This window comes from Panulirus ornatus, chromosome 18 (assembly GCF_036320965.1).
Source record: "Panulirus ornatus isolate Po-2019 chromosome 18, ASM3632096v1, whole genome shotgun sequence".
Classification (NCBI taxonomy): Eukaryota; Metazoa; Arthropoda; class Malacostraca; order Decapoda; family Palinuridae; genus Panulirus; species Panulirus ornatus.
The window spans coordinates 39,186,638-39,209,739 of record NC_092241.1 but is presented as its reverse complement, the minus strand read 5'-3'; the positions used below and the strand labels follow the sequence as shown (position 1 = coordinate 39,209,739).

General features: G+C 41.4%; 1 protein-coding gene across 1 annotated transcript in view; it reads left to right on the top strand.

Moving 5' to 3' along the window:
- The window catches only part of LOC139755032 (mitochondrial carrier homolog 2-like), a 91,324-nt gene that overhangs the window by 3,112 nt on the left and 65,110 nt on the right, over window positions 1–23,102 (top strand). Inside the window, exons 2-3 of the mRNA XM_071672990.1 lie at window positions 5,581–5,665; window positions 8,542–8,663. Coding sequence (XP_071529091.1) covers window positions 5,581–5,665; window positions 8,542–8,663 — 207 coding nt within the window. The remainder of the gene's footprint in view (window positions 1–5,580; window positions 5,666–8,541; window positions 8,664–23,102) is intronic.

The window sequence follows — 23,102 nt, the reverse complement described above, 5'->3', positions numbered from 1 at the left end:
GTATTTTGAAGGTTTGTTGAATGTGTTTGATGACAGAGTGGCAGATATAGGGTGTTTTGGTCGAGGTGGTGTGCAAAGTGAGAGGGTTAGGGAGAATGATTTGGTAAACAGAGAAGAGGTAGTAAAAGCTTTGCGTAAGATGAAACCCGGCAAGGCAGAGAATTTGGATGGTATTGCAGTGGAATTTATTAAAAAAGGGGGTGACTGTATTGTTGACTGGTTGGTAAGGTTATTTAATGTATGTATGACCCATGGTGAGGTACCTGAGGATTGGAGGAATGCTTGCATAGTGCCATTGTACAAAGGCAAAGAGGATAAAAGTGAGCGCTCAAATTACAGAGGTATAATTTTCTTGAGTATTCTTGGGAAATTATATGGAAGGGTATTGATTGAGAGGGTGAAGGCATATACAGAGCATCAGATTGGGGAAGAGCAGTTTGGTTTCAGAAGTGGTAGAGGATGTGTGAATCAGGTGTTTGCTTTGTAGAATGTATGTGAGAAATACTTAGAAAAGCAAATGGATTTGTATGTAGCATTTATGGATCTGGAGAAGACATATGATAGAGTTGATAGAGATGCTCTGTGGAAGATATTAAGAATAAATGGCATGGGAGGCAAGTTGTTAGAAGCAGTGAAAAGTTTTTATCGAAGATGTAAGGCATGTGTACGAGTAGGAAGAGAGGAAAGTGATTGGTTCTCAGTGAATGTTGGTTTGCGGCAGGGGTGTGTGATGTCTCCATGGTTGTTTAATTTGTTTATGGATGGGGTTGTTAGGGAGGTGAATGCAAGAGTTTTGGGAAGAGGGGCAAGTATGCAGTCTGTTGTGGATGAGTGAGCTTGGGAAGTGAGTCAGTTATTGTTTGCTGATGATACAGCGCTGGTGGCTGATTCGTGTGAGAAACTTAGAAAGTTAAGAGTAAATGTGAATAAGAGCAAGGTTATTAGGTACAGTAGGGTTGAGGGACAAGTCTATTGGAAGGTAAGTTTGAATGGAGAAAAACTGGAGGAAGTGAAGTGTTTTAGATATCTGGGTGTGGATTTGGCAGCGGATGGAACCATGGAGGTGGAAGTGAATCATAGGGTGGGTGAGGGGGCGAAAGTTCTGGGATCGTTGAAGAATATGTGGAAGTCGAGAACATTATCTCGGAATGCAAAAATGGGTATGTTTGAAGGAATATTGGTTCCAACAGTGTTATATGGTTGCGAGGCGTGGGCTATAGATAGAGTTGTGCAGAGAAGGGTGGATGTGCTGGAAATGAGATGTTTGAGGTCAGTATGTGGTGTGAAGTGGTTTGATCGAATAAGTAATAATAGGATAAGAGATTTTCCCTGGGGATAGGGGAGAAAGAATACTTCCCACGTATTCCCTGCGTGTCGTAGAAGGCGACTAAAAGGGAAGGGAGCGGGGGGCTGGAAATCCTCCCCTCTCGTTTTTTTTTTTTTTTAATTTTCCAAAAGAAGGAACAGAGAAGAGGGCCAGGTGAGGATATTCCCTCAAAGGCCCAGTCCTCTGTTCTTAACGCTACCTCGCTATCGCGGGAAATGGCGAATAGTATGAAAAAAAAAAAAAAAAAAAAAAAAAAGGATAAGAGAGATGTGTGGTAATAAAAAGAGTGTGGTTGAGAGAGTAGAAGAGGGTGTTTTGAAATGGTTTCGTCACATGGAGAGAATGAATGAGGAAAGATTGACCAAGAGGATATATGTGTCAGAGGTGGAGGGAACGAGGAGAAGTTGGAGACCAAATTGGAGGTGGAAAGATGGAGTGAAAAAGATTTTGAGTGATCGGGGCCTGAACATGCAGGAGGATGAAAGGCGTGCAAGGAATAGAGTGAATTGGAACGATGTGGTATACCGGGGTTGACGTGCTGTCAATGGATTGAACGAGGGTGTGTGAAGCGTCTGGGGTAAACCATGGAAAGTTCTGTGGGGCCTGGATGTGGAAAGGGAGCTGTGGTTTCGGTGCATTATACATGACAGCTAGAGACTGAGAGTTAACGAATGTGGCCTTTGTTGTCTTTTCCTAGCGCTACCGTGCGCACATGCGGGGGGGGAGAGGGTTGTTATTTCATGTGTGGCGGGGTGGTGACGGGAATGAATAAAGGCAGAGAGTATGAAGTATGTACATGTGTATATATGTATATGTCCTGTGTATATATACATATGTATACGTTGAGATGTATAGGTATGTATATTTGTGTGTGTGGACATGTATGTATATACATGTGTATGTGGGTGGGTTGGGCCATTCTTTCGTTTGTTTCCTTGCTTTACCTCGCTAATGCGGGAGATGGCGAGAAAGCAAAATATATAAGTGAGTATACATTATTATATAAGAAATCACACAGTAGTTACCTGACGCTAGTCTTGAAGTGTGGCTAAACTGCTGACATACCAAAATTGTGAACATACAAATGACATACTTCTGTTTCCCCCTGTAAAAAATTAAAATACAAGGAGGGGAGGGTTTCTAGCCCCCCCCCCCCCCCCCCCCCGTCCCCTTTAGTCACCTTCTACAACACGTGAGGAATGCGTGGGAAGTATTCTTTCTCCCCTATCCCCAGGGATAGGATATCCCTGTTTCCTTGCGCTACCTCGCTAACGCAGGAGACAGCGACAAAGTATAATAAATATATAAATATAACAGAGAAAATTAAAATACAAGGAGGGGAGGGTTTCTAGCCCCCCCGCTCCCGTCCCCTTTAGTCGCCTTCTACGACACGTGAGGAATGCATGGGAAGTATTCTTTCTCCCCTATCCCCAGGGATAGGATATCCCTGTTTTCTTGCGCTACCTCGCTAACGCAGGAGACAGCGACAAAGTATAATAAATATATAAATATAACAGAGAAGAGGTAGTAAAAGCTTTGCAGAAGATGAAAGCCAGCAAGGCAAGAGGTTTGGATGGTATTGCAGTGGAATTTATTAAAAAAGGGGGTGACTGTATTGTTGACTGGTTGGCAAGGTTATCTGATGTATGTATGATTCATGGTGAGGTGCCTGAGGATTGGCAGAATGTGTGCATAGTGCCATTGTACAACGGCAAAGGGGATAAGAGTGAGTGCTCAAATTACAGAGGTATAAGTTTGTTGAGTATTCCTGGTAAATTATATGGGAGGGTATTGATTGAGAGGGTGAAGTCATGTACAGAGCATCAGATTGGGGAAGAGCAGTGTGGTTTCAGAAGTGGTAGAGGATGTGTGGATCAGGTGTTTGCTTTGAAGAATGTATGTGAGATATACTTAGAAAAGCAAATGGATTTGTATGTAGCATTTATGGACCTGGAAAAGGCATATGTTAGAGTTGATAGAGATGCTCTGTGGAAGGTACTAAGAATATATGGTGTGGGAGGCAAGTTGTTAGAAGCAGTGAAAAGTTTTTATCGAGGATGTAAGGCGTGTGTACGTGTAGGTAGAGAGGAAAGTGATTGGTTCTCAGTGAATGTAGGTTTGCGGCAGGGGTGTGTGATGTCTCCAGAGTTGTTTAATTTGTTTATGGATGGGGTTGTTAGGGAGGTGAATGCAAGAGTTTTGGAAAGAGGGGCAAGTATGAAGTCTGTTGGGGATGAGAGAGCTTGGGAAGTGAGTCAGTTGTTGTTCGCTGATGATACAGTGCTGGTGGCTGATTCATGTGAGAAACTGCAGAAGCTAGTGACTGAGTTTGGTAAAGTGTGTGAAAGAAGAAAGTTAAGAGTAAATGTGAATAAGAGCAAGGTTATTAGGTACATTAGGGTTGAGGGTCAAGTCAATTGGGAGGTAAGTTTGAATGGAGAAAAATTGGAGGAAGTAAAGTGTTTTAGATATCTGGGAGTGGATCTGGCAGCGGATGGAACCATGGAAGCGGAAGTGAATCATAGGGTGGGGGAGGGGGCGAAAATCCTGGGAGCCTTGAAGAATATGTGGAAGTCAAGAACATTATCTCCAAAAGCAAAAATGGGTGTGTTTGAAGGAATAGTGGTTCCAACAATGTTGTATGGTTGCGTGGCATGGGCTATAGAGTTGTGTGCAGGAGGGTGGATGTGCTGGAAATGAGATGTTTGAGGACAATATGTGGTGTGAGGTGGTTTTATCGAGTAAGTAATGTAAGGGTAAGAGAGATGTGCGGAAATAAAAAGAGCGTGGTTGAGAGAGCAGAAGAGGGTGTTTTGAAATGGTTTGGGCACATGGAGAGAATGAGTGAGGAAAGATTGACCAAGAGGATATATGTGTCGGAGGTGGAGGGAATGAGGAGAAGTGGGAGACCAAATTGGAGGTGGAAAGATGGAGTGAAAAAGATTTTGAGTGATCGGGGCCTGAACATGCAGGAGGGTGAAAGGCGGGCAAGCAATAGAGTGAATTGGATCGATGTGGTATACTGGGGTCGACGTGCTGTCAATGGATTGAATCAGGGCATGTGAAGTGTCTGGGGTAAACCATGGAAAGTTCTGTGGGGCCTGGATATGGAAAGGGAGCTGTGGTTTTGGGCATTATTGCATGACAGCTAGAGACTGAGCGTGAACGAATGGGGCCTTTGTTGTCTTTTCCTAGCACTACCTCGCACACATGAGGGGGTAGGGGGATGTTATTCCATGTGTGGCGAGGTGGTGATGGGAATGAATAAAGGCAGACAGTGTGAATTGTGTGCATGTGTATATATGTATGTGTCTGTGTGTGTATATATATGTGGACATTGAGATATATGGGTATGTATATTTGCGTGTGTGGACGTGTATGTATATACATGTGTATGGGGGTGGGTTGGGCCATTTCTTTCGGCTGTTTCCTTGCGCTACCTCGCTAACGCGGGAGACAGCGACAAAGCAAAATAAAATAAATAAATATATAAATATAGCAAATGACATAATGGGCAGCTGGTGTTACTGCCACCCAGCTTCCCCATAAGCATTCACTCCATGCATTCCTAAGCAGCAGGCCACTTTGACATTTGAATGATCATAGATACTTATCATGATTTTTGACTCATGATTCCATTTTCTTCATATCTTGTCATTTTTTATGCCTCTCTTTATCATAGTGATAACCAATGAAGGCCAGCAGACCACAAAAACAACATATGTAGGAAATAAATGGCATTGTACTTCAAGGGTCTCACCTTATGAAGGTTATCATTCCTGGACAACCTGTCGTAAGCTGAATCTGTTGTATGTTGAAACATTGAAACCCATATTATGTTAGGGAGGTACCTTCCCAATGAAAAATTTTCCCAATCTAACCCTTATACATGGTTTATTTTATACCTGAAACAACTTAGCTTACCACACTCATCCATGTAGTAACTTAGATGATACTGGTTTAAGGAAAAATTGCCAAGAAAATTACCATATTGAAATGTTGTGTTGAGGGCCTCATTTTAAGGGATAAACTGTTTTAACCAACCTCTGAACAAGTTGTCTTTGTTAAAGCTTTTGGTAGAGAAACGGATTTTATATTTCATTTTTATGGAGTCTTTTTAAGTTATTTCACTGACAAATGCCCTTTAAGTCAGATTTCTGTAGTTTTTCTTTTTTGTATCAGAAAAGTTGTGTAATGTAAAGAAAAATTTATACACATAAAAGTAATGCTGTTAATGGTTTTATCTTTTGCAGCTTGGGCATGAGCCACTTGAACCTTACAAGTCTAGAACAGTGTTTGGTCGAGAAGCATTCTACTATCCCAGTGTCTTTAGTTACAGTGAGTAGAATTTTATGTCTATATTCAGGAGACTAGGTTTATGATTGTGTTTGTCGGTGTCAGTCGAGAACAATATTTTTCAGAAGGGTACTTGAGCATTGTAATGTATATATACCTGTATATAATTTAAGTACAGGTTGTACCTCTTTAATCCAGCAACTTTGGGATCTGGCCATTGCCAGACCACAGAAAATGCCAGAAAACAGAAATTGACCCCTATGTCGTACACAGTTGACAATCCAATCTCATAACAGTCACACAAAGTCTTTACTGAGGTTCGTTTACCTAATTTTTTCAGTAACTCCTCCTTTTTATATATAGATAATGATTTATGCTTATGCTTATTAGCATTAGCACCATCTTCTGCACCTCTTTTTCTCTTGGACAGCATCCTAAAGGCTGAATATAAGAAATCAACAAGACTGTTAATTACTTCAGGAGCAGTGTAAACAGATTTTGGCACCTCATCATTGCTAACAGCACTGCGCTGGTGGTAGTCATAAACTAATAACTAATGGCGGCAGATTCAAACTGTGCCGGACCATGGGAGTTGCCGGACCACAGATTGCTGGATTAGAGAGATGCAACTTGTACTTTGTATTCTTATTTTCATAAAGCACATGCTATAAATATTTTGCTTCAAGTAGTTGATAAGTACTCTACATAAATTGATTTAGGATTCAAGAACTGTTAACGATTCATATGCACTGGTGAGGCACATAGAGGATTTTGATGAGAATGAGGTTCTTATAATTCAAAGGAAAGCTAAGCATAGTTTCAGCTTGTTAATGTGTAATTCATCTAGTTAGTTGTGACTGTATATTGTGTAAAATTAAATCAATTTACAGCAAGATTCTTCGTTAATACTGATTTATGCAGTCTTATAAGCACTGATTGTATAGGCATAAGTATTCTGACCTTGGTTGCCAGTGAATGACAAGCTTAATAAATCCGTATTGGTATGGTTGTATATGTCATTAGTATGTATGACTTTTTTAGTTTTTAAAGCAGCCAGCTGCTGCTAAAATTCAGTGATGCTCTGGGGAATATTTGGCATATACCTGTGTGTTTGTTCATATAATAGAGAAGTATTGTCACTGAACATTACATGTGCCATTGTATGAGAGGAATTATGACTGATGACTGCAAAAAAGGAGTTTTCAGTAAACACTGTAAAAATTAACATTGAGGAAATACATATATAAAGATCCAAATGAGTGTTGAAGAGGTTTGTATTAAATGATTTACTAGTAATTGATTTATAAAGTGATTAAGTTGAGATTCAGAAGTTTTACGAGCCCCTCCAAAAAAAGATGACAAACTTTAATATGTCTCACTGTAAAAGGTAGCTACAAAACCAGAGTTTCTCAGCCTGGGCAGTACTAATTCCCTATTGGGAATTTTTGAAATTGAAGAGGGTGGTAAACATCAGGGGAAATGGAGGAGTGGGGGGGCACAGAATTTCAGTGTTTGATTTAAGAACATAAATGCAGTAGAGGCATTCATTGTTTCCACAACATGTTTGTATGAGTTTTCCATCCAGTGACCCCAATGCAACATTAGACAAACAGCTCAACAGTCATTTATGTAAATGAAATGATTTTGATTTCCCATGTGTTTATTAAATGTTGCTTAATCATAAAAATGATCCTGATGCACAATATTTTTCAAGTAAAGTCATTCTGGTTTTCCATGTTTTATAGAAATGTTGCAAAACAACACAGAATTCTATATAATGCTAATACACTACCTTTTGTGTTCAAATAAAATCCTTTGAAATTCACCCATTCTTGTGCAGTTGTGGCACATATAATTCAGGGGGATTTGGGGTTGTGTGCTTAAAAGGTTGATTGCTCATTTGCGGGGAATTATGTAAGGGTATTTTAACAAAGGCATTTTTGACGTAAGATTTATTTTTACATCTGTAGGTGTGGGGATGCTTTGGCCATTTGTGTTTCTTGAAATGAGGCACTGGGTTTAGAAAGGTTGTGAACCGGTGTGCTAAACTTTTCACTTATGAACTTTGCATAGTATACTTAATAATCTTGTCTTATTATTGCATTTTTATTTTCATATAGAATCCAGGTGAAAACCTCATGACTTCATCATACAGGAGTGAGAGTGCAATTGTGTGTTCAATATTGATGGTAGTCAAAGAGAAAGCAAGGAAGAAGAGATTTTTAGGGAGATGAGAGTAATGTTATTAGTGAAGTTGAGTTACAATAGCTCCCAAGGTTGCTGCTTCTAGTAATGCTTCATAAATACCATAACACATTTTGTTATATGATTTGCACAAGTGAATGAGACAGATGAAACAAATGAAGATGGACAGTTAGGGAAGGGATAGTTGTGAGAAAGGATCAGGAGGGGTCAAAAGCTGGAAAGGGACCTTAGGACTTCATACTATGTGTACCAGTATCAATTTTCTCAGGTGCTGGGTCTCCAAATCAAAAGGAGATTTCAGAGTGCAACTCAGTGCTGTATACTGCACCTTTTATATAAATGTAGTCGGCAATACATTCATAGATGAAATATGTTTACTGATGGTAGAATTTCAGTACTGGTAAATAACCAGTTGTTCTTAATCACACATGAATCCAAGCTGATATAACTTTCATATACCTCTTAACAGTAAATGCTATGTTTTCTTTTTTCCCATTTTGAATAAGAAGGTTTAAATTACCTTCCAAATTCAGGAATCCTTAGTGCTAATTTTTTCAGTACTGCACATTTGAACTGTTAAATTGTGATGCTTCATAAAGGTACATTCTGTTAAATCATTATCTTATGATGAGTTATACCACTTACACTTTTGTAAGCTTTTTTCAGAATTCTTATATGAATTCTGTGCAATAGAAATGATACTCTTGTTTCAGTTTCTTTCATCAAAAAACGTGATGGGTTCAGTGGATGCTATCGTGGGCTAACTCCAAAACTAGCAGCCAACATCGTGAGTGGTGTGGCATTCCAGCGAGTCACAGAAAGCATCAAGTTTAAGGTAAAGTGCTTCTACTGAGAGAATGACTCTAAAATTAAACTGAAAAAATGTAGTTGTTTTTATTTCACTTTTTTTTTGTTTCTCACTTTAGTGAGGTAGGCTTTTGTGTGTTGGTGACTGTTACTTCCACCTCTTTATGATCATCTTTCATATGTCTAGTCCATAGACTCTACTATATCATATTTAGTGGTCACCTATTATAGTTTGTAGTCTCCTGTTCTACAGACAGCATCTTTGTCATCTGTATTGTCTGTGGATCCATATGTTCAGTAGCATCTTGTACCCTAAAGTCAGCAGTTAAATGGAAGAGAACCTTTCTGACCTTAGAAATCTTATAAAATACTGATGCTGGTGAGAGAGCACTTGCACAGTAGAAAGTGTACCAAAACTTCTGTGAAAGTTGGCAGATGGGGTAAGCATGGGTCATAGGTGGAGCGCCCCTTGTTCGTCAGTGGGTCAGTCCACCCCAAGTCTCATTTGTCCTCCTTTTTACCTCTTGCACCTTTCTCTTAACCTCCTGCTTCTTTCTTTTATATATCTCCCAGTCATTCATTTGCTCTAATTCCCTGCAAAAATCATCCAAACGCCTCTCTCTCATGTGATTTTCCTATATCCTGTTGTATTTGTGTTTCTTAACATGGCATAATGAACACCAAACATCATGTCTGACCCCAGATTCAGAAGTAAAACAGCAGAGAACCTCTCTTACCTTATAAATGAAGCTAGAAATCATACAATACACCGATGCTGATGAGGAAGTTTTAGTGCTTTGGCATTTGTAAACCCTGGGTGAATCTATAATCTGTAACATAAGAATGTGGAGAAAATTCAAATTGCTGAAGTCTGCTAAGAAATCTATTTATTGAGAAGATAGAGAAAATTCTGTCATTATATATAGAGCTTGAGATGAAGAAGAAAGGCAACCTTAGTAACATCAGAAGCTATGTAACGTGAAGGTTATTGAAAACATGTCAGTGCTATATGCAATTTCTCTTTGTGCAAGGTTTCTGTAGAACATAAGCCCTGCATAAAACAGGGGATGGGCAACTTTTTAATTGTTTAATATTAAGGAAAACTTGATAACAGGAATTTTTGTTATTTGAACTAGCCTATTTTGCCAAGCATTTCAGATAACAGAACTTTACTGCATATTCTTTCCTTGTTTTCATACAAATTCTTATCTTCTAAATGTTTCTCATACAGATTCTTCAAAGCAAATACCTAATACAGACAGCCCTAACCACTCCTGAATATAGACTATTCTACTTTAGCCCTGTGCTTTGTGAATGTAACCACTTTCTTTCATTCACCACTTTCTCATACAATTTACAGGGTATGTCAACAAACTTATACCTCTGTTCATCACACATTCACTTTTTTCCCCTTTACCCACATACAGTGGTACTGCTTATGCATTCCTTTTGTCTTTCAGCACCTCACCTTGAGTCATACTTACACCAAAGATTAACCAGTGTAACCAGAGTGACCAGTGAACATCACTGTTACTCCCTTTCTTAGGAAATCCAACTGCTGCTGTCCCATTCACTCCAACTGCTTTGCCTCATTTCATCATAAAGAAGGCTTTCACCAACTCTTCTATTTTCTCAAAACTTTGCTGAGCCCTACCTCTATGTCCTGGACACCCAACATTTGACACCCAGTCATGTAACGCATTCAACAATTCTCTAAAATACTCATTCCAATTCCTCTCTAGCTCTGCCTTCCCTTGCTACACTTCCAAATATGTTCCCCTTACTAACACCCCCATTTATTGTAATGCTCTCCCTTGATATTTTTAACCCCTTCTCATTTTCCCTCTTTTTCAGCCCTGCACCTGTTTGACCTGACCTGCTACTTTCTCTTGTACATTTTCCAATAACTCGCACTCCTTCCTTTCAAGTGATGCCCATACTCTCTTTTCTCTTTCATAATTAACTGGAATTCCTCATCCCACTACTCACTATCCTTTCTCAAACACTGTTTTCCCACCTTTCAAATGCCACACACTTTATCCATGCATATAAGCAAAACTTCCCCAGAGCACCTTTCCTTGCCATGGACCTCCTTTAGTTTCTTTTACTCTCACCTAATGCCACTCTTCATTAAGTCTTTTTGTATCTCTGGACACATGGCTCTTTTTCCAAGCTCACTCATGTTATTATTTTTCATTTTCATACCTGATCATCATATCCTGCATTAGCAGGGTAGTGCCAGGAACAGCATTCTTGTCACACCCAATCTCTAGCTGTCATATGTAATGCACTGAAACCCACAGCACCCTATCCACAACCAGGCCTTACCATGGTTTACCCCAGACACTTCACATACCCTGGTTCAGTCCACTGACAACACATCAACCTTTGTATACTACATCATTCCAGTTCACTGTATCCCATGCAGAGCTTTCACCCTGATGCATATTCAAGGTCTGATTGCTCAGAATCTAAAATTTTTACTCCATTCTTCCATCTCCAATTTGGTCTCCCTGTTCTTCTTGTTTTCTCAACTTTAGAAACATAAATCTTTTTTTTAACCTTTCGTTACTCATTCTTTCTATATTTCCAAACCGTTTCAGCACACTCTTCAGCTCTCTCAACCACACCCTTTTCCTTACCACACCTCTCTCTTACTGTTTCATTACATACTAGATTAGACCAAATCTGTCCTCAAACATTTCATTTCCTGCACACCCACTCTCCTCCACTCAATCTTATCCATAGCCCATGCCTTGCATCCATATGATAACGTTTGGACTACCATACCTTCAAACATACCCATTATTGCCCTACCAGTAATGATCTTTCTTTCTATACATTCTTAGTGCTCCCAGAATCTTTGCCCTCTTTCGTACTTTATGACTCAATTCCATGGTTCCACTTCCTGCCATATCCACTCTCAGGTATCTAAAACACTTTCTCAATTTCTTATCCCAAATAACCTGTCCCTCATCTTTGCTGAACCTAATAACCTTGTTTATATTCATATTTACTCTCAACTTCCTTCTTTCACATTACTCTCAACTTCCTCCCTTTCACATGCTCTGCCAACTTCAGCAGCTTCACCCTTGAATCTGCCACCAGTGCTGTATCATCTGTAAACAACAACTGACTCACTTCCCAGACCCTCTCATCCCCTATAGACTGCATAGTCACCCCTCTCCAAGACTCACATTTACCTCCCTCACCACCCTTTCTATAAACAAAATAAACAGGCATGGTGATATCACACTCCTGCCACAGACCAGCCTTCACTTGGAACCATTCACTCACCTCTCTTCTTACTCGTACACATGCCATACACCTTGATAAAAACTTTTCACTGCTATTAGAAGCTTACTTCCACAAGGCATCTTGATCACCCTTATCACATGCTTTCTCCATATCCTTAAATGCCACATACGAAGACATCTTTTCACCAAGTATTTCCTACACAATTTCTTCAGTGAAAATACCTGGTCTACACATCCTCCACCACTTCTGAAATCACTCTATTCCTACCCAGTCTGATGCCCTGTACATGCCTTCACTCTCCCAATCATTGCCTTTCCATACAACTTACTGCAGAGGTATGAGTTTGTTGAGTATACCTGGTAAGTTGCATGGGAGGGTAATGATTAAGAGGGTGAAGGCATGTACAGAGCATCAGACTGGGGAGGAGCAGTATTGTTTCGGATGTGGTAGAGTGTATGTGAATCAGGTGTTTGGTTTAAAGAATTTTTTTTTTTTTTTTCTTTTTTTTTCGCTGTCTCCCGCATTTGCGAGGTAGCGCAAGGAAACAGATGAAAGAATATGGGTGAAAATATGAATTAAAGCAGGGATGAGGGCCCTTCAACATGGCTTCCATAAATGCCACATACTAATGTGGCTTTCATGGATCTAGAGAAATCATATGATAGGATTGACAGGGATGCATGTAGAAGTTCTTAAGAAAATATGATGTGGGAGGAAAGCTGCTAGAAGCAGCGAGAAATATATATATTAAGTGTGTAAGGCATGTGGACGAGTAAAGAGAAAGGAGAGTGAATAGTTCCCAGTGAAGGTTAGTCTATGACAAGGTTGTATGATGTCACCATGGTTGTCAAATTTGTTTATGGATGGGGTGGTGAGGGAGGTAAATGTGAGAGTTTTGGAGAGAGGAGGAAGTATGCATCTGATTTTCTAAGTGTTTCTCACATACATCCTTCAAAGCAAACACCTGATCCACACATCCTCTGCCACTTCTGAAACCACACTGCTCTTCCCCAATCTGATGCTCTGTACATGCCTTTACCCTCTCAGTCAATACCTTCTCATATAATTTCCCAGGAATACTCAGCAAACTTATGCCTCTGTAATTTGAATACTCACCTTTATCCCCTTTGCCTTTGTATAATGGCACTGCATGCATTCGGCCTATCCTCAGGCACTTCACCATCATCCATACATAAAGTGAATATCCTTACTAAGCAGTATGTATATTTATTTATTATATATTTGGAAAAATTGACGAATTTGTATGTAGCATTTATGGATCTGGAGAAGGCATATGATAGAGTTGATAAAGATGCTTTGTGGAAGGTATTAAGAGTATATGGTGTGGGAGATAAGATGCTAGAAGCAGTGAAAAGTTTTTATCAAGGATATATGGCATGTGTACGAGTAGGAAGAGAGGAGAGTGACTGGCTTCCAGTGAATGTCGGTTTGTGGCACGGGTGCTTGATGTTTCCATGGTTGTTTAATTGTTTATGGATGGGGTTGTTAGGGAGTCTGTTGTGGACGAGAGGGTTTGGGAAGTGAGTCAGTTAATGTTCGCTGATAATACAGTGCTGGTGGCTGATTCGGGTGAGAAACTACAGAGGTTGGTGACTGAGCTTGGTAAAGTGTGTGAAAGAAGAAAGCTGAAAATAAATGCGAATAAGAGCAAGGTTATTAGGTTCAGTAGGGTTGAGGGACAAGTCAATTCGGAGGTAAGTTTGAATGGAGGAAAACTGGAGGGAGTGAAGTGTTTTAGATATCTGGGAGTGGATTTGGCAGCGGATGGAACCATGGAAGTGGAAGTGAATCATAGGGTGGTGGAGGGGGCAAAAATTCTGGGAGCATTGAAGAATGTGTGGAAGTTGAGAACATTATCTCGGAAAGCAAAAATGGGTATGTTTGAAGGAATAGTAGTTCCAACAATGTTGTATGGTTGCGAGGCATGGGCTATGCATAGAGTTGTGCACAGGAGGGTGGATGTGCTGGAAATGAGATGTTTGAGGACAATATGTGGTGTGAGGTGGTTTGATCGAGTAAGTAATAATAGGATAAGAGAGATGTGTGGTAATAAAATGAGTGTGGTTGAGAGAGCAGAAGAGGGTGTTTTGAAATGGTTTGGTCACATGGAGAGAATGAGTGAGGAAAGATTGACCAAGAGGATATATATGTTAGAGGTGGAGGGAACGAGGAGAAGTGGGAGACCAAATTGGAGGTGGAAAGATGGAGTGAAAAAGATTTTGAGTGATCGGGGCCTGAACATGCAGGAGGGTGAAAGGCGTGCAAGGAATAGAGTGAATTGGAACGATGTGGTATACCGGGGTCGACGTGCTGTCAATGGATTGAACCAGGGCATGTGAAGCGTCTGGGGTAAACCATGGAAAGTTTTGTGGGGCCTGGATGTGGAAAGGGAGCTATGGTTTCGGTGCATTATTACATGACAGCTAGAAACTGAGTGTGAACGAATGGGGCCATTGTTGTATTTCCTAGCGCTGCCTTACACCCATGAGGGGGGGAGGGTATTGTTATTCCATGTGTGGCAGGGTGACAATGGGAATGAATAAAGGCTGACAGTATGAATTATGTACATGGGTATATATGTATATGTCTGTGCGTGTGTATATATATGTATACATTGAGATGTATAGGTATGTATATTTGTGTGTGTGGATGTGTATGTATAGACATGTGTGTGTGGGTGGGTTGGGCCATTCTTTCGTCTGTTTCCTTGTGCTACCTCGCTAACGCGGGAGACAGCGACAAAACAAAATAAGAAAAAAAATAATATTGAAGGAATAGTGGTTCCAACAATGTTATATGGTTGCGAGGCATGGGCTATAGATAGAGTTGTGCACAGGAGGGTGGATGTGCTGGAATTGAGATGTTTGAGGACAATATGTGGTATGAGGTGGTTTGATCAAGTAAGTAATGAAAGGGTAAGAGAGATGTGTGGTAATAAAAAGAGTGTGGTTGGGAGAGCAGAAGAGGGTGTTTTAAAATGGTTTGGTCACATGGAGAGAATGAGTGAGGAAAGATTGACAAAGAGGATATATGTGTCAGAGGTGGAGGGAACGAGGAGAAGTGGGAGACCAAAGTGGAGGTGGAAAGATGGAGTGAAAAAGATTTTGAGTGATCGGGGCCTGAACATGCAGGAGGGTGAAAGGCATGCAAGGAATAGAGTGAATTGGAACGATATGGTATACCAGGGTCGACGTGCAGTCAGTGGATTGAACTGGGGCATGTGAAGCGTCTGGGGTAAACCATGGAAAGTTTTGTGGGGCCTGGATGTGGAAAGGGATCTGTGGTTTTGGTGTATTATACATGATAGCTAGAAACTGAGTGTGAACAAATGTGGCCTTTGTTGTCTTTTCCTAGTGCTACCTCGCACACATGCAGGGGAGGGGGTTTTCATTTCATGATTCACTTCCGCTTCCATGGTTCCATCCGCTGCCAAATCCACAGCCAGATATCTAAAACACTTCACTTCCTCCAGTTTTTCTCCATTCAAACTTACCTCCCAATTGACTTCACTCTCAACCCTACTGTACCTAATAACCTTGCTCTTATTCACATTTACTCTCAACTTTCTTCTTTCACACACTTTACCAAACTCAGTCACCAGCTTATGCCGTTTCTCACATGAATCAGCCACCAGCGCTGTATCATCAGCGAACAACAACTGACTCACTTCCCAAGCTCTCTCATCCACAACAGACTGCATACTTGCCCCTCTTTCCAAAACTCTTGCATTCACTTCCCTAACAACCCCATCCATAAACAAATTAAACAACCATGGAGGCATCACACACACTTGCCGCAAACCTACATTCACTGAGAACCAATCACTTTCCTCTCTTCCTACACGTACACATGCCTTACATCCTCGATAAAAACTTTTCACTGCTTCTAACAACTTGCCTCCCACACCATATATTCTTAATACCTTCCACAGAGCATCTCTATCAACTCTATCATATGCCTTCTCCAGGTCCATAAATGCTACATACAAATCCATTTGCTTTTCTAAGTATTTCTCACGCATTCTTCAAAGCAAACACCTGATCCACACATCCTCTACCACTTCTGAAACCACACTGCTCTTCCCCAATCTGATGTTCTGTACATGCCTTCACCCTCTCAGTCAATACCCTCCCATATAATTTACCAGGAATACTCAACAAACTTATAAATCTGTACTTTGAGCACTCACCTTTGTCCCCTTTGCCTTTGTACAATGGCACTATGCAAGCATTCCGCCAATCCTCAGGCACCTCACCATGAATCATACATACATTAAATAGCCTTACCAACCAGTCAACAATACAGTCACCCCCTTTTTTAATAAATTCCACTGCAATACCATCCAAACCCGCTGCCTTGCCAGCTTTCATCTTCTGCAAAGCTTTTACTACCTCTTCTCTGTTTACCAAATCATTTTCCCTAACCCTCTCACATTGCACACCACCTTGACCAAAACACCCTATATCTGCCACTCTATCATCAAACACATTCAACAAACCTTCAAAAGACTCACTCCATCTCCTTCTCACATCATTACTACTTGTTATCACCTCCCCATTAGCCCCCTTCACTGAAGTTCCCATTTGTTCCATTGTCTTACGCACTTTATTTACCTCCTTCCAGAACATCTTTTTATTCTCCCTAAAATTTAATGATACTCTCTCACCCGAACTCTCATTTGCCCTCTTTTACACCTCTTGCACCTTTCTCTTGACCTCCTGCCTCTTTCCTCTATGCACCTCCCTTTCATTTGCATTATTTCCCTGCAAAAATCATCCAAATGCCTCTCTCTTCTCTTTCACTAATAATCTTACTTTTTCATCACGCAACTTACTACCCTTTCTAATCTGCCCACCTCCCACACTTCTCATGCCGCAAGCATCTTTTGCGCAAGCCATCACTGCTTCCCTAAATACATCCCATTCCTCACTCACTCCCCTTACCTCCTTTGTTCTAACCTTTTTCCATTCTGTACTCAGTCTCTCCTGGTACTTCCTCACACAAGTCTCCTTCCCAAGCTCACTTAATCTCACCACCCTCTTCACCCCAACATTCTCTCTTCTTTTCTGAAAACCTCTACAAATCTTCACCTTTGCCTCCACAAGATAAAGATCAGACATCCCTCCAGTTGCACCTCTCAGCACATTAACATCCAAAAGTCTTTCTTTCGTGTGCCTATCAATTAACACGTAATCCAATAATGCTCTCTGGCCGTCTCTCCTACGTACATACGTATACTTATGTATATTTCTCTTTTTAAACTAGGTATTCCCATCACCAGTCCTTTTTCAGCACATAAATCTATGTGCAAGTATGAAGTCTGTTGTGGATGAGGGAGCTTGGGAAGTGAGTCAGTTGTTGTTCGCTGATGATACAGTGCTGGTGGCTGATTCATGTGAGAAACTGCAGAAGCTGGTGACTGAGTTTGGTAAAGTGTGTGAAAGAAGAAAGTTAAGAGTAAATGTGAATAAGAGCAAGGTTATTAGGTACAGTAGGGTTGAGGGTCAAGTCAATTGGGAGGTAAATTTGAATGGAGAAAAACTGGAGGAAGTAAAGTGTTTTAGATATCTGGGAGTGGATCTGGCAGCAGATGGAACCATGGAAGCGGAAGTGAATCATAGGGTGGGGGAGGGGGCGAAAATCCTGGGAGCCTTGAAGAATGTGTGGAACACGAGAACATTATCTCGGAAAGCAAAAATGGGTATGTTTGAAGGAATAGTGGTTCCAACAATGTTGTATGGTTGCAAGGCATGGGCTATGGATAGAGTTGTGTGCAGGAGGGTGGATGTGCTGGAAATGAGATGTTTGAGGACAATGTGTGGTGTGAGGTGGTTTGATCGAGTAAGTAATGTAAGGGTAAGAGAGATGTGTGGAAATAAAAAGAGCGTGGTTGAGAGAGCAGAAGAGGGTGTTTTGAAATGGTTTGGGCACATGGAGAGAATGAGTGAGGAAAGATTGACCAAGAGGATATATGTGTCGGAGGTGGAGGGAACGAGGAGAAGTGGGAGACCAAATTGGAGGTGGAAAGATGGAGTGAAAAAGATTTAGAGTGATTGGGGCCTGAACGTGCAGGAGGGTGAAAGGCGGGCAAGGAATAGAGTGAATTGGATCGATGTGGTATACCGGGGTTGACGTGCTGTCAGTGGATTGAATCAGGGCATGTGAAGCGTCTGGGGTAAAACATGGAAAGTTGTGTGGGGCCTGGATGTGGAAAGGGAGCTGTGGTTTCGGGCATTATTGTATGACAGTTATAGACTGAGTGTGAACGAATGGGGCCTTTGTTGTCTTTTCCTAGCGCTACCTCGCACACATGAGGGGGGAGGAGGATGGTATTCCATGTGTGGCGAGGTGGCGATGGGAATGAATAAAGGCAGACAGTGTGAATTGTGTGCATGGGTATATATGTATGTGTCTGTGTGTGTATATATATGTGTACATTGAGATGTATAGGTATGTATATTTGTGTGTGTGGACGTGTATGTATATACATGTGTATGGGGGTGGGTTGGGCTATTTCTTCCGTCTGTTTCCTTGCGCTACCTCGCAAACGTGGGAGACAGCGACAAAGCAAAATAAAATGAATAATAATATATATATATATATATATATATATATATATATATATATATATATATATATATATTTTTTTTTTTTTTTTTTTTTTTATACTTTGTCGCTGTCTCCCGCGTCTGCGAGGTAGCGCAAGGAAACAGACGAAAGAAATGGCCCAACCTACCCCCCCCATACACATGTACATACACATGTCCACACACGTGTATACATACCTACACAGCTTTCCATGGTCCACCCCAGACGCCTCACATGCCTTGATTCACTCCACTGACAGCACGTCAACCCCTGTATACCACATCGCTCCAATTCACTCTATTCCTTGCCCTCCTTACACCCTCCTGCATGTTCAGGCCCCGATCACACAAAATCTTTTTCACTCCATCTTTCCACCTCCAATTTGGTCTCCCTCTTCTCCTCGTTCCCTCCACCTCCGACACATATATCCTCTTGGTCAATCTTTCCTCACTCATTCTCTCCATGTGCCCAAACCATTTCAAAACACCCTCTTCTGCTCTCTCAACCACGCTCTTTTTATTTCCACACATCTCTCTTACCCTTACGTTACTTACTCGATCAAACCACCTCACACCACACATTGTCCTCAAACATCTCATTTCCAGCACATCCATCCTCCTGCGCACAACTCTATCCATAGCCCACGCCTCGCAACCATACAACATTGTTGGAACCACTATTCCTTCAAACATACCCATTTTTGCTTTCCGAGATAATGTTCTCGACTTCCACACATTTTTCAAGGCTCCCAAAATTTTTGCCCCCTCCCCCACCCTATGATCCACTTCCGCTTCCATGGTTCCATCCGCTGACAGATCCACTCCCAGATATCTAAAACACTTCACTTCCTCCAGTTTTTCTCCATTCAAACTTACCTCCCAATTGACTTGACCCTCAACCCTACTGTACCTAATAACCTTGCTCTTATTCACATTTACTCTTAACTTTCTTCTTCCACACACTTTACCAAACTCAGTCACCAGCTTCTGCAGTTTCTCACATGAATCAGCCACCAGCGCTGTATCATCAGCGAACAACAACTGACTCACTTCCCAGGCTCTCTCATCCCCAACAGACTTCATACTTGCCCCTCTTTCCAGGACTCTTGCATTCACCTCCCTAACAACCCCATCCATAAACAAATTAAACAACCATGGAGACATCACACACCCCTGCCGCAAACCTACATTCACTGAGAACCAATCACTTTCCTCTCTTCCTACACGTACACATGCCTTACATCCTCGATAAAAACTTTTCACTGCTTCTAACAACTTGCCTCCCACACCATATATTCTTAATACCTTCCACAGAGCATCTCTATCAACTCTATCATATGCCTTCTCCAGATCCATAAATGCTACATACAAATCCATTTGCTTTTCTAAGTATTTCTCACATACATTCTTCAAAGCAAACACCTGATCCACACATCCTCTACCACTTCTGAAACCGCACTGCTCTTCCCCAATCTGATGCTCTGTACATGCCTTCACCCTCTCAATCAATACCCTCCCATATAATTTACCAGGAATACTCAACAAACTTATACCTCTGTAATTTGAGCACTCACTCTTATCCCCTTTGCCTTTGTACAATGGCACTATGCACGCATTCCGCCAATCCTCAGGCACCTCACCATGAGTCATACATACATTAAATAACCTTACCAACCAGTCAACAATACAGTCACCCCCTTTTTTAATAAATTCCACTGCAATACCATCCAAACCTGCTGCCTTGCCGGCTTTCATCTTCCGCAAAGCTTTTACTACCTCTTCTCTGTTTACCAAATCATTTTCCCTAACCCTCTCACTTTGCACACCACCTCGACCCAAACACCCTATATCTGCCACTCTGTCATCAGACACATTCAACAAACCTTCAAAATACTCATTCCATCTCCTTCTCACATCACCACTACTTGTTATCACCTCCCCATTTACGCCCTTCACTGAAGTTCCCATTTGCTCCCTTGTCTTACGCACCCTATTTACCTCCTTCCAGAACATCTTTTTATTCTCCCTAAAATTTACTGAAAAAGGTGAGAACAATGGAAGTAAGGGGAGTGGGGGAGGAATGGGATGTATTTAGGGAATCAGTGATGGATTGCGCAAAAGATGCTTGTGGCATGAGAAGAGTGGGAGGTGGGCTGTTTAGAAAGGGTAGTGAGTGGTGGGATGAAGAAGTAAGAGTATTAGTGAAAGAGAAGAGAGAGGCATTTGGACGATTTTTGCAGGGAAAAAATGCAATTGAGTGGGAGAAGTATAAAAGAAAGAGACAGGAGGTCAAGAGAAAGGTGCAAGAGGTGAAAAAAAGGGCAAATGAGAGTTGGGGTGAGAGACTATCAGTAAATATATATATATATATATATATATATTTTTTTTTTTTTTTTTTTTTTTTTTTCATACTATTCGCCATTTCCCGCGATAGCGAGGTAGCGTTAAGAACAGAGGACTGGGCCTTTGAGGGAATATCCTCACCTGGCCCCCTTCTCTGTTCCTTCTTTTCCCTTTTAGTCGCCTTCTACGACACGCAGGGAATACGTGGGAAGTATTCTTTCTCCCCTATCCCCAGGGGATATATATATATATATATATATATATATATATATATATATATATATATATATATATATATATGAGGTAGTGAAAGCTTTGCGGAAGATGAAAGCCGGCAAGGCAGCAGGTTTGGATGGTATTGCAGTGGAATTTATTAAATAAGGGGGTGACTGTATTTTTGACTGGTTGGTAAGGTTATTTAATGTATGTATGATTCATGGTGAGGTGCCTGAAGATTGGCGAAATGCATGCATAGTGCCATTGTATAAAGGCAAAGGGGATAAGAGTGAGTGCTCAAATTACAGAGGTATAAGTTTGTTGAGTATTCCTGGTAAACTATATGGGAGGGTATTGATTGAGAGGGTGAAGGCATGTACAGAGCATCAAATTGGGGAAGAGCAGTGTGGTTTCAGAAGTGGTAGAGGATGTGTGGATCAGGTGTTTGCTTTAAAGAATGTATGTGGGAAATACTTAGAAAAGCAAATGGATTTGTATGTAGCATTTATGGATCTGGAGAAGGCATATGATAGAGTTGATAGAGATGCTCTGTGGAAGGTACTAAGAATATATGGTGTGGGAGACAAGTTGTTAGAAGCAGTGAAAAGTTTTTATCGAGGATGTAAGGCATGTGTACGTGTAGGAAGAGAGGAAAGTGATTGGTTCTCAGTGAATGTAGGTTTGCGGCAGGGGTGTGTGATGTCTCCATGGTTGTTTAATTTGTTTATGGATGGGGTTGTTAGGGAGGTAAATGCAAGAGCTTTGGAAAGAGGGGCAAGTATGCAGTCTGTTGGGGATGAGAGAGCTTGGGAAGTGAGTCAGTTGTTGTTCGCTGATGATACAGCGCTGGTGGCTGATTCATGTGAGAAACTGCAGAAGCTGGTGACTGAGTTTGGTAAAGTGTGTGAAAGAAGAAAGTTAAGAGTAAATGTGAATAAGAGCAAGGTTATTAGGTACAGTAGGGTTGAGGGTCAAGTCAACTGGGAGGTAAGTTTGAATGGAGAAAAGCTGGAGAAAGTAATGTGTTTTAGATATCTGGGAGAGGCTCTGGCGGCAGATGGAACCATGGAAGCGGAAGTGAATCATAGGGTGGGGGAGGGGGTGAAAATCCTGGGAGCCTTGAAGAATGTGTGGAAGTCGAGAACATTATCTCGGAAAGCAAAAATGGGTATGTTTGAAGGAATAGTGGTTCCAAAAATGGTGTATGGTTGCGAGGCGTGGGCTATGGATAGATTTGTGCGCAGGAGGGTGGATGTGCTGGAAATGAGATGTTTGAGGACAATGTGTGGTGTGAGGTGGTTTGATTGAGTAAGTAATGTAAGGGTAAGAGAGATGTGTGGAAATAAAAAGAGTGTGGTTGAGAGAGCAGAAGAGGGTGTTCTGAAATGGTTTGGGCACATGGAGAGAATGAGTGAGGAAAGATTGACCAAGAGGATATATATGTCGGAGGTGGAGGGAACGAGGAGAAGTGGGAGACCAAATTTTAGGTGGAAAGATGGAGTGAAAAAGATTTTGAGTGATCGGGGCCTGAACATGCAGGAGGGTGAAAGGCAGGCAAGGAATAGAGTGAATTGGATCGATGTGGTATACCGGGGTTGACGTGCTGTCAGTGGATTGAATCAGGGCATGTGAAGCATCTGGGGTAAACCATGGAAAGTTGTGTGGGGCCTGGATGTGGAAAGGGAGCTGTGGTTTCGGGCATTATTGCATGACAGCTAGAAACTGAGTGTAAACGAATGGGGCCTTTGTTGTCTTTTCCTAGCGCTACCTCGCACACATGAGGGGGGAGGGGGATGGTATTCCATGTGTGGTGAGGTGGCGATGGGAATGAATGAAGGCAGACAGTGTGAATTGTGTGCATGGGTATATAGGTATGTGTCTATGTGTGTATATATATGTGTACATTGAGATGTATAGGTATGTATATTTGCGTCTGTGGACGTGTATGTATATACTTGTGTAAGGGGGTGGGTTGGGCCATTTCTTTCATCTGTTTCCTTGCGCTATCTCGCAAACGCGGGAGACAGCGACAAAGCAAAATA